Raw genomic sequence first — 14,567 nt, 5'->3', positions numbered from 1 at the left:
AATACTCATTCAAGGACCAACACATAAAACCTAGGACTTAAAATTATCAGTAAAATTCTATCCACTGGTCTAGAGAAGGAATATGTTTGCTATCTCTCTCAGAGTTTGAGTAGAAAAAAAAATGTGTCATTTACAAATCACAAACCACATCTGTGTCTGTCATGTGGATATAGGATCTGAATTTATCATTATTAAGGTTTCAGGAGCTGCAAGCTGATAAATTAACATAAACACTGATTTTGTGCCATTAAAACATGTAGGGCTTGAGTCAGAGGTAAATAGCCCAACAAAAATGTGAAAGGATGCTCAAACTCACTTAAAAAATTTGAAAACCAATGAGTAGTAGCACTGTACATCCATCAGAATGGCAACATTTAGAAGTGTGAATAATAGCAAATATTGGTGAAGACGTGAAAATTGAAAGCACTAATACAGTGAGTGTTGAGAAATATAAACTCATGAAACCATCCTGGAAAACACAGTGAATGTAAGTTCTGCTGATTATCTTGTAACTCAGCAATCCTATCGTTCAGTGGAAATATCTCAGAGGTGAACTTCCAGTGAGATCTGTGTCTAAGGAAACATGTACTGTGTATGTCATAGTGTTGTTAGTGGTAGGAGGGAGTTCGAGACATTCTAGGTGTGCATCATTAGGGAAATGGCCAAGTAAAATTTGGGAAATATACAATATGGAAAACTCTGTAGTAGTTAAAAGCAAAAAACTCTGGATATACATAGTACAATGTGGTTAGATCTTAAAACCATATTGTTGATTGAAAAAAACTGAGAAACCAGAATGAGACATATAGCACAATATCACTTTCATAAATTGCAAAAACATACAGTACATAAAACCAGACTACATATTTTACAAGGATATATATTTAAGGTGGTAGATCAGAGTGGGTGCCTGTGGGTGGGGAAGGGACAGAGAGAAAAAAAATAAAAATGAGAGTGGGAACTTTGTCTGTGTTCATAATATGCCATAAACTCGCAATATAATTAAGTTTTTTGCCACTGAGGTCTAAAAGTATAACAAATGAATAAATGAATGGGTAAATAATGAAATTTAGCTCACAAATTGGCTGTCTGATATATTTGTCATGTGCCTTGGAAACTAAAGGTCAGATGCCTTTTTAAAAAAAACTTGCTTGACTACATACATGCACATTTAATACCCACGTGGTCTATATATAGAAGAGGGAGCTAAATGCCTTTTGGAGACTAAAACTTCCATCCACAGGGTAAGAACACAAGACTAAAAAAATCACCCTGAACTCATGACTATTTCTCAGTAATGAATTCATGTTTTAGTAGAGACCAGGGTGGGAAGGGTGGCTGAAATGGAAGGAAGACAGGAAAAGTTTATTATTCAGAATTCTAAAGACTGTCGACAGGCAGGCAAACAGCACACTGATGTGGCAGGTGCCTGGCTTCTTGCATAATCAGCCTGTCTCTCTAATAGACTGTTGCATGTGTCTCTGTCTCCCTTAGAGCCCCTGTTGCTCTTCCGTAGCTTCTTTCCCAGCCAATCCTATGAGTCATCTGCTACAAATTTTCCTTTGAAGGATCAGTTTTATCTGGTGGGGACTGTTTGTGCCCTTAAAGCTCAAACTCTGCAGGTGAGTATGTTGTGTGTATGCCTCCCACATTGTGACCCTGTGAGCTTCCTTTGAAGGGCCATGTCCCCTTGGGTTCCTCGGCCACTGGATGACATGACTAAAGCACCTGCTGTGTGCAGAAGGTTGTGTTAAAATAGATACATGAATGAGAAAAGATCAGCTCCTGTGTTTCAGAAGGTGAACTTGTGAGTGGAGATCTGGATGCACCTAGAAGAAATGCACACTCACTGACTCTGATATCATTTTAAAGAGGTACACAAGGGCTTGGGGCTGTGACATGTTAAGAGAAGTGATCCTTTTGGCAGGAGGATAAAGGAAGGCTTCTGTCATGAGGTGAGTGTTCAGGCAGGTCTCCTGCCCACCCATTGCTGACTTAGTATTCTCATCATATAGCACTCACAGAATCTGTCTCTAAAAAGAAAAATCAGTCTTTAGAATCCAACTGATAGCTTCAGGCTAATGAATTATTTCCTAAGTAACATATTTAATAAGCACACACTATATGCCAGGCACTGTGCTCAGTGCTGGGGAAACAGACAATAGGCAAGTAGCACTGACATATGTGATGGAGACAGAATCACGTGCTAATGACAGGTGGGAGTAGGGAGTTCAGACAGAGTGCTCAGGGAAGGCCTCTCTCTGGTGACCTCTCTTTTGAACAGAAACCCTGAAGAACACAGTAATAAAAAAATAAGGTACAAGAGGTAGGCAGGGGCCAGCTGATGTAGGAATTTGAGAACCATGGTAATGAGTTTGGGTTTTATTCCAAGTGCAGTGGAAAGCAGGAGGATGACATGATCTGATTTTCTTTTTAAAAGATCAGGCTGCTGCTGGCTGGGATGAGGAGTATCGGGGAGTGATGTGAAAGGTGATAGGGTTTGGACTAGGATTGTTGTCATGGAGATAGACGTACACAGATTTGCGTGATATTTTGGAAGTAGAGCCCAAAGTCCTTGGTAATGCGATGGAAATGGATGGGAGAAGACAGAGAGATCACTCAAGGATGACTCTTACTTTTTAGTCCTGAGCAGCTCAGTGAATGAAATGGTCATCAAGTGACTTGAGCAAGACTGGGACAGTGTGGATTGGGCAGGTCAGGGGGGACAGGAACTGGGGGTGAAATCAAAAACTCTCTTTGAGCTGTGTCCATGTTGTGATGACCTTGTGACATACAACACATTCACCTACCTGACAAGACAGGCCTCTGTATCCAGACCACCTGATTTCCCATTCTGACTCTACCAGCTGCAGGACCTTATCTAAGCCATGTCTTTTAGCCTCAGTTTCCTTTTCTATAAATGGCGATAGTAATAACTCTTTTTATGGTTGTCATGAAGAGCAAATAAGACATCACCTCATATCTGGTTAGCATTCAGTAAATGTGAGCTCTTACAGTCACCATGATCGTCGTCATTCTTATTTTTAGCATTAGCATTAGCACTGTTATGGGTGGGACCCAGAGAAGGCAAAAGACCTGCTTTACTTTTCCTCTGACCACATTACAGAAGCTGTGAAGGACTCCTTTATGTTCAATTTTAGAGTAGTGATCTGTGTTATCACTTTTCCAAATTTAAGACAGTGAGAAAAGTGGTGGAGAGAAAGCAATTGAATGAAGTTCTTGGTCTGGTTGGCCCATTCATTATCCTTCTCTGGTGACTGTGATTTAAACTCTCATAACTGTCATGAGAAGGTCGACATCCCATCTAGAGGTTCACCCCCCAAATCTCCCTCCTCAGTGCCTTTCTCACACTGATATACAGATGAGTTGGGTGTGAGATTGCTTTCAAAGTTGATACATCCTATGCAAATAATGTCAGGTATTTTGTACTCTAAGTACATTTTAAGTATCTAAAATGCCAGTTTTTCTGCAGGAACTTTTCACTGCAAAGGAGTCCAATAAAGATGCCCTGCTGACACAAGATTCGGATGAGGAATATCTATCTCTGGACCACAGGTGAGAGGCTAATGTTGACTTAAGTAATGGAGGTGTAGGGCATACTTTTATTAGACAAAACTGAAAGAACAGAAATAACATCTATGAATATTTTTCCATCAAAATGAAAACAAAAAACACAATTGAATACAGATGAGCAATCTCCTAGACTGAATATAAATATAAGTGATTGGCTTTTTATCTTTTTTTAAAAGCAACAAATAGAGCAACCTTAACTGCTGCAGGCATTTAATGACTTTCAAATTAAGACAATACATTTACAAATAGACTTGATTGCTTCTTTTTCTTGAAACACTTTAAATAGTAGAAGAACAAATAAGCATTATGGTAACTGCTATTATACAGGTGTCCCTCTTTTTGTGAATCTAATCTGTTCTTGAACATTTGTTTGTTAACAAATTTTCAGAGAACAAAAGCCAGTAATTTCATTATTTTGAATGGGAAAAATAAAAATGCGTTCCTAACCCATAGGAAAATGCCAACTTGCCTGATATTACTAAACTCCTTAATACACCTATTTAACAATCTACCAAGAATTTCGATAAAATGTAAATTGCAATACTATCTAGTTATTTAATATTTGATAAACTCATTAGTAGGTATTTTGTACATAGTAAACCATAATACTTGACACTGCTCAGTATATAATATTGAGAACGGATTACATTTTCCTTCTATGTTACAGTGTACATGGATATGTAAATAAATAACAAAATAATACGTTAAGGATGAGCACTCCATGCCAGTAACACTTAGCAAAATCAAATAAACAAGAGGACTTCTTGAGAGGTTTCTTAAGATGGAAGGCACGTTTGTGTGAGGTCTGGTGGTGAGAGGAGGGAGCTGGAAGCTGTAGTCTCTGTTACTCTTTGCTGGTGGGAGGAGGTAAGGAAGAAAGAGCTGGTGAAGAAATGAGTTAAACAGGAAATGTCTGAGGTTCATCTGTGTCTGGATCTAAGGAACAGGGGAGGATCTTGCCTTCCTGGCAGGAGAGCTCAGAGGTGTTTGGCTAAGAACCACTGTCTGAAGCTACACACATAACAGCGGGATGAAAAACAGAGCTCACAGTGGCAGTCTGTTTGCATTCCCTTTGCGTGGCGTCCTACAACTCTTGCTAACATGAGACCGCATTTGTGATTGTGTGTTGAACGTGATAGGTCTGCTCCTGCCATGATCACACTCACTTTACCCAGCAAGGTGTAAATATTCACCACTGTATTTGTGATTCACAGGCGTTAAGGACATCATGCATGGCCAAGCTTAAAACTAATAGCCATTCAACCCTTTTATTAATTGAATTGTTGTTTTAGTTCCATTTGCATCCTTCAATTTATAACTCATAAGAGAAGCAATAACTCTTTCAGAATCCTTAAGTATCTTTTCATATTATGAAGTGGTGGGATTGGGTGTTTTCTTTTCTTTTCTTTTTTTAAATTGAAGTGTAGTCAGTTTACAATGTTGTTAACTTCTGGTGTACAGTAGAGTGATTCAGTTATATATGTAAATGTATATATTTTTCACATTCTTTTTCATTATAGGCCATTATAAGATATTGAATATAATTCCCTGTGAGCCATGCAATTCTTTTTTTTATTGAAGTATATTCAGTTACAATGTGTCAATTTCTAAAAAACTAAAAATAGACTTGCCATATGATCCAGCAACCCCACTCCTGGGCACTTATCTGGAGGGAACCCTAATTTGAAAAGATACATGCATCCCAGTGTTCATAGCAACACTATTTACAATAACCAAGACATGTAAAGAACCTAAATGTCCAGTAACAGATGACTGGATAAAGAAGCTGTTGTCTATTTATACAATGGAATACTACTCTGCCATAAAAAAGAATAAAATAATGCCATTTGCAGCAATATGGATGGACCTGGAGATTGTCATTGCAAGTGAAGTAAGCCAGAAAGAGAAGGAAAAATACTATACGATATCACTCATATGTGGAATCCTTAAAAAAAAAGAAAAAAGAGGACACTAATTAACTCTTCTACAGAACAGAAACAGACTAGCAGACATAGTCAATTCTCAATGTGCTTTATCATTCCCAGCTGTTATTGTAGTGCATGCACTTACTTGGGCGTCTTACCCATTTCCTTCATTAGTTACTCTGCTTTATTAGAAGACCTTTTACTAATTAATCTGGGAGAGAGAATATCTATAAAACATAACACATTTAAATAACATAAACTCTAGACACTGTTCTATCAGAATATCTGAGATACAATAGCAGCAAAGTACATGCTTTTACTTAGGCGTGCATGACTTAAACATAGTCTTGTCTGCAACCTAAAACAGATTTATTTAGTAGGTTTGGGTAATGAATTTTGTGTAAATTAGCAGATCATTATAGCAGATATTCAGAGAGTGAGAGTTCAGAGACTGAAGAGACTTGCATTTTATTTTTAAGTAAAACTTAATTGTATGAAAAATATTCTGGTGTAGAAATGAGCCATGCCACTGCTCTTCACACAATATAAGAAAAATGTTTTCTTAAGGCTTAAAATCATATCCTTTCTAATATTGTAAGAAATTATCATTGTTGGATGAATGAACTATAGTTTCATATATTCAATACTTTCATAAAGTATTACTACAGTTTCTTCAAGAAGTAGGCAACGGGTTTGATCATGTAGACAGTAAGATAGAAAAGTGACACTTAGGAAAGAATTGATGGATTTGATGAAGAAAATTTTGTTTAATTCCATCCCTGCCTTCCTTCTCATATCCCTCCCCTCTCGTCCAGCATGATTGCCACTGTGCTGGCTCCAGCTACCTCTGCTTTCATGTGATGGATCGTTGGTGGGCCTGGGTCGTCTACTAGCCTGAGGTCTACAGGGAAGCCCTGTCAGCCTCATCCCCATCTAGCACAGAGCATGACATTGAGCAGACAGAAATGAACATCTGTTCAGGGACTGACTGATTGACTGAGCCTATCAAAATGGTAATCCTTATTTACAAAACAGAAACAGACTCACAGACACAGAAAACAAACCAAACTTATGGTTACGGGGTCGGGGGCTGGGGGGAAGGGGGTGGGAAGGGATAAATTGAGAGTTTCAGATTTGCAGATACTACTATATATAAAATAGATAAACAATAAGTTCATACTGTATAGCACAGGAAACTATATTCAATATCTTTTTGTAACTTATGGTGAAAAAGAATATGAAAACGAATGTATGTATGTATAAGTATGACTGAAACATTATGCTGTACACCAGAAATTGACACAACATTGTAAACTGACTAGACTTCAATAAAAATGTATATGTTAAAAGATGGCAATCCATTCCATGCCATGACACCTCACAAACTTGATGCAGGATTGTTATAGATGAGTGCAGCACCAGTATTGCTTGATTTTTTTTTCATAGACATTCTTTATCCTCAGGATCTTTTCAAATAACAACAAGAGGTTGTGGTCTGTGAGACATGTAGTTTGTAGGCACCCTGAGCAGTAATTGATAATCTGGCTCCCATGTTATACCCTCAGAGATGATTAAAAAAATAATCAGGCACAAAAGGCATAGGGACCTAGAGCTCCCCGAATGCTTCTGGAACTTCCGTTGGTAATGCTAAATGTTCTTTGAAAGGCAAGGAGCATCCTGCTAAGAGGCTTGAAAGCTTTGTGCTTATGAAAGAAACACAAAGAAGGGTGTTTAATATATTTAGAAGAAAGGGTCTGTTTCCATGTAGGATGTCCTGTCCTTGCATATTTCAGATTTGAAGCTAGAGAACCTTTTATTTCAGGAAAGGGACTCAACAACTGGGTTTTCCATGAAAGCTACAGATGTACTGGAGTAGGTCTTGCTTGCTTGGACCATAGAACATAGAAAGAAATAAGGAATACTTCAGAGTTAGTGAGGGGCAGGCACAGAATTGAATACTGTGTACCCCTTTCCTATCTTCCTACTGCTAGAGACAGAGGAAGCACCCAGCTACTCTGTTAGTTTGGCTAGATGCATGTAGAGGTAAGGCCCAAAGTTCTGTCATAGCATCATCTTTTTTTTTTCTTTTGAAGTTCAGTTATGTATTCAAGGTCTTGATTTCATTTCCTTTGGGTATATACCCAGAAGTGGGATTGCTGGATCACATGAGAGTTCAATTTTTAAGTTTTTGGAGAACTTCCATACTGTTTTCCACAATGCTTGTGCCAATTTACATTCCCACCAACACTGTACAGGGTTCCCTTTTCTTCACATCCTCACCAACATTTGTTATCTCTTTTCTTTTTGAGAATAGACATCCTAACAGGTGTCAGGTACTATCTCATTGTGATTTGCATTTGCATTTCCCTGCTGATTAGTGATGGAGAGCACTGTTTCATATACCTGTTGATCATCTGTATGTATTTTTGGAAAAATGTCTTTTCAGGTCTTTTGCACATTTTAAATTGGATTTGTTTCCTGTTTTTTTGTTTGTTTGTTTTTACTATTGAGTTGTATGAGTTCTTTATATATTTTAGATATTAACCCCTTATCAAATATACAGATTGCAAATATTTTCTCCCACAGGTTGCTTTTCCATTTGTTGATTGTTTCTTTTGCTGTCCAAAAGCTTTTTAGTTTCAGGTGGTCCCACTAGATGATTTTTGCTTTTGTTGCCTATGCTTTTAGTGTTATATACAAAGTGTTATCTTTTTTTTTTTTTTTACTGAAGTACAGTTAATTACAATGTGTCAGTTTCTGGTGTACAGCACCATGTCCCTGTCACAAAGCATTATCTTAATGTAAGTGCATTCTGTACTTTATTCTTCATGATGTGATTTCATGTTTTATAACCTCCTCTCGACAAATCTATAAGGTAGATTTTAAACCCATTGTAAAGGTGAGAAAGTTCAGTTACAGAGGATGTATAATTTACCCAAACTCATGAAGTTGGCTAAGCAGTAGAGCTAGAATTGAGACCGAGATTATCCTGGGCTTGTTCCTGTTAGGAAACAGTTTCAGGAGCTGTGGCTGGCATGGGATTCCAAGCAGAAAACTCAAATAGTCTTTGGGAAGTACTTGATTGGGACATTACTGAGAGACAACTTTTTCCCTGTAATTTCACTTTAAATTTAGGGGGAGAAAGGAATTAGTAGGGAAGGAGACCACACCGATTAGCCCTAACACTGTACAAAGATAGAGAACAGTGGAAAATCAAATGGCGAGTCTTTCCAAGGGTTCTTGTAGCTCTTACCTTTGCTTGCAGTCTTCAGAAACTCTGCTTCGGTGCTGGAATTGGTCGCCGGGGAGATTCTACCTGTCAGCAACCGCACCAAAAAGAATGTTCCTGGCTAATTCCCCTTTCAACTTGTTTCAGTGAAGAGTAACCTTGTATAAAAGTATGAGGAGAATTTTGCAGAGATGTTCAATGGTCTTAATTAGTGAGGTTTTGTTGTACAGAACCTTTGTACTATTCTGTACTGATTTCATTCCTTGTATCTGCCTCCTCTTGAGCTGAAGAAGGACCCTATACATAACTGTATCACATGCCATTTGGTTTGGTTTCTCTATAACTAGATATCAAGTTTGCATAGTCTTGTCACTCCAACCCAGTGAAACTTACTCATACAGCAAATGTTTAGTACCTACTACGTGGGAGTTTCTATTCTAGACTCTGAGGATACAGCAGTGAACAAAAATCCTTATTTTCCTGGAGCTTCTATTCTAGTAGAGGAAAAGAAAAATAAAAAATAAGCCAGAGTAGGTGAGATGGTGAAGAGGACCAGGGGAAAATATTAAGCATTGAAGAAATATAGCGAAGGTTGTAGAGGGAGGTTAAATTGTATTAGATTTTGCCATGTGCGGTTGACATTTTTATAGTTTACAAGATGATGCAGTATTGGAAGTCCCCAGTGGTTAACATAATAGACAGGGTTGTCAGGTAAGGCCTTAACAAGAAGGTGACTTTTTAGTTAACACGTGAAAGAAATGGAGGAGCAAGCAGTGTGTATTTGGGAGGAAATAGTCCAGACAGAAGGAAGAGCAGATGCCAAGTCCCTGAAGCAGGAGCACATTGGGGTCTGTTTGAGAAACCAGTGTGGCTGGTGCAGATTCAGCAGAGGACAACTAGTAAGAAAGGAGGGCAGAGAGGAACAGAGGATTAGAAGACACAAAACTAGGGTGAGGGTATAGCTCAGTGGTAGAGCATGTGCTTAGCATGCGCAAGGTCCTGAGTTCAATCCCCAGTACCTCCATTAAAAATAATAAACAAACAAACAAATCCTTACCAAAATATTAGCAAATAGAATCCAACAGCACATAAAAAACATTACACATCATGATCAAGTGGGGTTCATCCCAGGGACACAAGGGTGATTCAACATATGCAAATCAATCAATGTAACACATCACATCAACAAGAGAAAGGACAAAAACCACATGATCATCTCAACAGATGCAGAAAAAGCATTTGATAAAATTCAACACCCATTTATGATAAAAACTCTCGCCAAAGTGAGTATAGAGGGAACATATCTCAACATCATAAAAGCTATACATGAGAAACCTACAGCCAGCATAGTACTCAATGGTGAAAAACTCAAAGGCTTCCCACTAAAATCTGGGACAAGACAAGGATACCCACTATCACCACCCTTATTCAACATAGTCTTGGAAGTCCTAGCCACAGCAGTCAGAAAAGAGAGAGAAATAAAAGGGATCCAAATTGGAAAAGAAGAAGTAAAAGTGTCACTATATGCCAACAACATGTTACTATATATAGAAAACCCTAAAAGGTCCACACAAAAACTACTAGAGCTGATTGAAGAAGTCAGCGAGGTAGCAAGTTACAAGATTAACGTTCAAAAATCAGTTGCATTTCTTTACACTAATGATGAATCAACAGAAAAAGAAAATAAAGAACAATCCCCTTTGCAATAGCACCCAAAGTAATAAAATACCTAGCAATAAATCTAACCAAGGAGGTGAAAGTATTATACACAGAAAACTATAAACCATGGATGAAGGAAATTAAAGAAGACTTTAAAAAATGGAAAGATATCCTATGCTCCTGGATTGGAAGAATCAATATTGTTAAAATGGTCACACTGCCCAAGGCAATCTACAGATTTAATGCAATCCCTATCAAATTACCCAGGACATATTTCACAGAACTAGAACAAATCATAATAAAATTTATATGGAACCATCAAAGACCTAGAATTGCCAAAACATTACTGAAGAGAAAGAAACAGGCTGGAGGAATAACTCTCCCAGACTTCACACAATACTATAGAGCTACAGTCATGATTATAAATCAATAAAAAATGTTAAAAAAAAAAAGACAGCATGGTATTGGTACAAAAACATATAGACCAATAGAACAGAATAGAGAGCCCAGAATTGAACCCACAAACTTTTGGTCAACTAATCTTCAACAAAGGAGGCAAGAATATACAATGGAATAAAGACAGTCTCTTCAGCAAATGGTATTGGGAAAACTGGACAGCAACATGTAAATCAATGAAGCTAGAACACTCCCTTACACCACACACAAAAATCAACTCAAAATGGATCAAAGACTTAAACATAAGACAAGATACAATAAACCTCCTAGAAGAAAATATAGGCAAAACATTATCTGACATACATCTCAAAAATATTCTCCCAGGGCAGTCTACCCAAGCAATAGAAATAAAAGCAAGAATAAACAAATGGGACCTAATTAAACTTACAAGCTTTTGCACAGCAAAGGAAACCATAAGTAAAACAAAACAACAACCTACGGAATGGGAGAAAGTTTTTGCAAATGAAACCGACAAAGGCTTGATCTCCAGAATATATAAGCAGCTCATACGACATAATAAGAAAAAACAAACAACCCAATCCAAAAATGGGCAAAAGACCTAAACAAGCAATTGTCCAAGGAAGAAATATAAATGATTATTAGGCACATGAAAAAATGCTCAATATCACTAATTATCAGAGAAATGCAAATCAAAAATACAATGAGGTATCACCTCACACCAGTCAGAATGGCCATCATTCAAAAGTCCACAAATGACAAATACTGGAGAGGTTGTGGAGAAAAGGGAACCCTCCTACACTGCTGGTGGGAATGCAGTTTGGTGCAGCCACTGTGGAAAACACTACGGAGATTCCTCAAAAGACTAGGAATAGACTTATCATATAACCGAGGAATCCCGCTCCTGGGTATATACCCAGAAGGAACCCTACTTCTAAAAGACACCTGCACCCCAATGTTCATAGAAGCACTATTTACAATAGCCAAGACATGGAAACAGCCTAAATGTCCATCAACAGATGACTGGATAAAGAAGAGGTGGTATATTTATACAATGGAATATTATTCAGCCATAAAATCTGACAGCATAACGCCATTTGCAGCAACATGGATGTCCCTGGAGAATGTCATTCTAAGTGAAGTAAGCCAGAAAAAGAAAGAAAAATATCATATGAGATCGCTCATATGTGGAATTAAAAAAAAAAGAACATAAATACAAAACAGAAATAGACTCATAGACATAGAATACAAACTTGTGGTTGCCAAGAGGGCGGTGGTGGGAAGGGACAGACTGGAGTTCAGAATTTGTAGATACTGACAGGCATATGCAGAATAGATAAAAAGATTTTATTGTATTTTGTTTTTAAATTGTTTTATTCACATATAGTTGATATACAGTGTTGTGTTAGTTTCAGATGTACAGGATAGTGATTCAGTTTTATTTATACATATGTATTCTTTTTCAGATTCTTTTCCATTATAGGTTAGTACAAGCTACTGAATATAGTTCCCTGTGCAATACAGTAGGACCTTGTTGTTTATCTATTTTATATGTAGTAATTTGTATTGGCTAATCCCAAACTCCTAATTTATCCCTCCCCTTCCTTTCTTCTTTGGTAACCATAAGTTTGTCTTCTATGCCTGTGGGTGTGTCTCTGTTTTGTAAATAAGTTCATTTGTATCATTTTCAGATTTCACATATAAGTGATATCATATGGTATTTGTCTTTCTCTGTCTGACTTACTTCACTTAGTATGATAATCTCTAGGTCCATCCATGTTGCTGCAAATGACATTATTTCATTCTTTTTTATGGCTGAGTAGTATTTCATTGTAATATTTATACCATATCTTCTTTATCCAGTCATCTGTCAATAGACATTTAGGTTACTTCCGTGTCTTGGCTATTGTAAATAGTTCAAGCCAGTACGTTTTAAACCTCCATCCTTGTGAGGTGGTTCTACACCCATTAAGACCCAAACTGTTCCATGAAAACTGTCCATGCCTCCTTGCTGGGTGATGGAGATGTGACCCAGTCTGAACATGATGGAATTCCTAGCTTGGGGGCCACAGACAGTCAGATAAATCCATGCTCTCAGCACCCACCTGAGAGACAGGCACATGCCGCCACCTGGAGTTGTGGATAGGAGAGGAGTTGGGGCTTTCCAGCAGACTGGCATCCAAGGAAATAATAGCCCATGAGCCTAGTCCCATGCTGCTGTGGTGGTTAGATTTGGAGCCAGCCTCTTGGTTTCCATTTAATTTGTCTTATTGGTATGTACAGGTTCTGATCCTTGAAAAGGGGAGACATAAAACAAAAGATAGAAAAAGAGATGCAGCCTCAGAATTCTGGCTTTTAGATTCCGTTGTGTTTATATGACCTTTAGCCAACCCATATTCCATCTTCAGCTACATGACAAATTTCTTTGATCCTCTAAAAGCATAAAATCTTTAGACTGTCTTATTAGATTTACGATTGATAAGAGCAACTTCATTGTTAGTATTTTTTTGAAAAGCTCTAAGTAAGTTTTGTACTCAAAACTTAGTGAAGCGACCCTGAAATCACTGCGGGTTTCGACACTAATAAAAAAAAGTTTAATAAATGTCAAAGTTTAGAAAAATCTGGGATGAATTATCTCAGTATTTGCCTATTTATGAAAAATAGTTTTGGATAAATATGCTGGCAGCTGCTTGTTCTACTCAGACAGTTAACAGTGTAATATACTTTTTCTTCATGGTATTCATTTATCATTGCTTAATGAAGATGGCAGGCTGCGTATTAGGTATCGGAAGAAGTGGGACATGCTCCTGTTCTCTTTTGACATAATACCTTTCTCTCTGCCTCTTATTTATTTATTTATTTATTTATTGAAGTCTAGTCAGTTACAATGTGTCAATTTCTGCTGTACAGCATAATGTTTCAGTCGTACATATCTATATATACACATATATTCCTCTTCATATTCTTTTTCATTATAGGTTACTATAAGATGTTAAATAGAGTTCTCTGTGCTATACAGAAGAAATTTCTTTTCTTAATCTATTTTATATATAATAGTTAGTATTTGCAAATCTTGAATTCCCAATTTATCCCTCCAAACCCCTTTCCCCCCCAGTAACCCTAAGTTTGTTTACTATGTCTGTGAATCTATTTCTGTTTTGTAGGTAAGTTCATTAGTGTCTTCTTTTTTCTTTTCTCTCTCTTTTTTTAAAGATCCACATATGAGTGATATCATATAGTATTTTTCTTTCTCTTCCAAAGCTGTTTGTTGAAATATGGTCTTGTTCTTCCGCTCAAAAGCTTTCAGTGTTTTCCCCTGGTTCTTGGAATAAAATCCAACATCCTTTTGTATGATTTGTAAGCCATACTGCTCTCCTGCCTACCTAATCCTCCAATCTCATTTCGTGCCACACTCACTATCTCTCCTTCTCCAGCAGCATATTGGCCTCCTGTCTTCTGGGAATTCTCAAAGTTCTTTTGTAACACAGAGCCTGTGCACGTGCTTATGTCCTCAACTTGAACTACTCTTCTATCGTGTTGCCACATGGTTGGCTCATAATGCCCCCCTAGGTCCATTTTGGGGTCTCTTCCCACGGCACCCTGCCCTTTTTCTTCGTCATGCTTTTTGCTATTTGTAAATGTATAGTTATCTTTGGACTATTTGTTTATGGTCTGGATTCCCCATGACACTGTCAACTCCATGAGGCTGTGTTCTCAGTGTCCAGCTCTGGGCCTGCCATCAGAAA

The 14,567-nt window shown here is 37.6% G+C and overlaps 1 protein-coding gene across 1 annotated transcript in view; it reads left to right on the top strand.

The window, feature by feature from the left end:
* Positions 1 to 14,567, top strand: part of PASD1 (PAS domain containing repressor 1) — a 94,702-nt gene that overhangs the window by 45,444 nt on the left and 34,691 nt on the right. Inside the window, exons 7-8 of the mRNA XM_064482895.1 lie at positions 1,495 to 1,622; positions 3,494 to 3,576. Of these exons, the coding sequence (XP_064338965.1) occupies positions 1,495 to 1,622; positions 3,494 to 3,576 (211 nt within the window). The remainder of the gene's footprint in view (positions 1 to 1,494; positions 1,623 to 3,493; positions 3,577 to 14,567) is intronic.

Source organism: Camelus dromedarius, chromosome X, assembly GCF_036321535.1.
Source record: "Camelus dromedarius isolate mCamDro1 chromosome X, mCamDro1.pat, whole genome shotgun sequence".
NCBI classification, from domain to species: domain Eukaryota; kingdom Metazoa; phylum Chordata; class Mammalia; order Artiodactyla; family Camelidae; genus Camelus; species Camelus dromedarius.
Note: the sequence above shows the minus strand (reverse complement) of the source record. Positions and strands in the feature narration are given on the sequence as shown.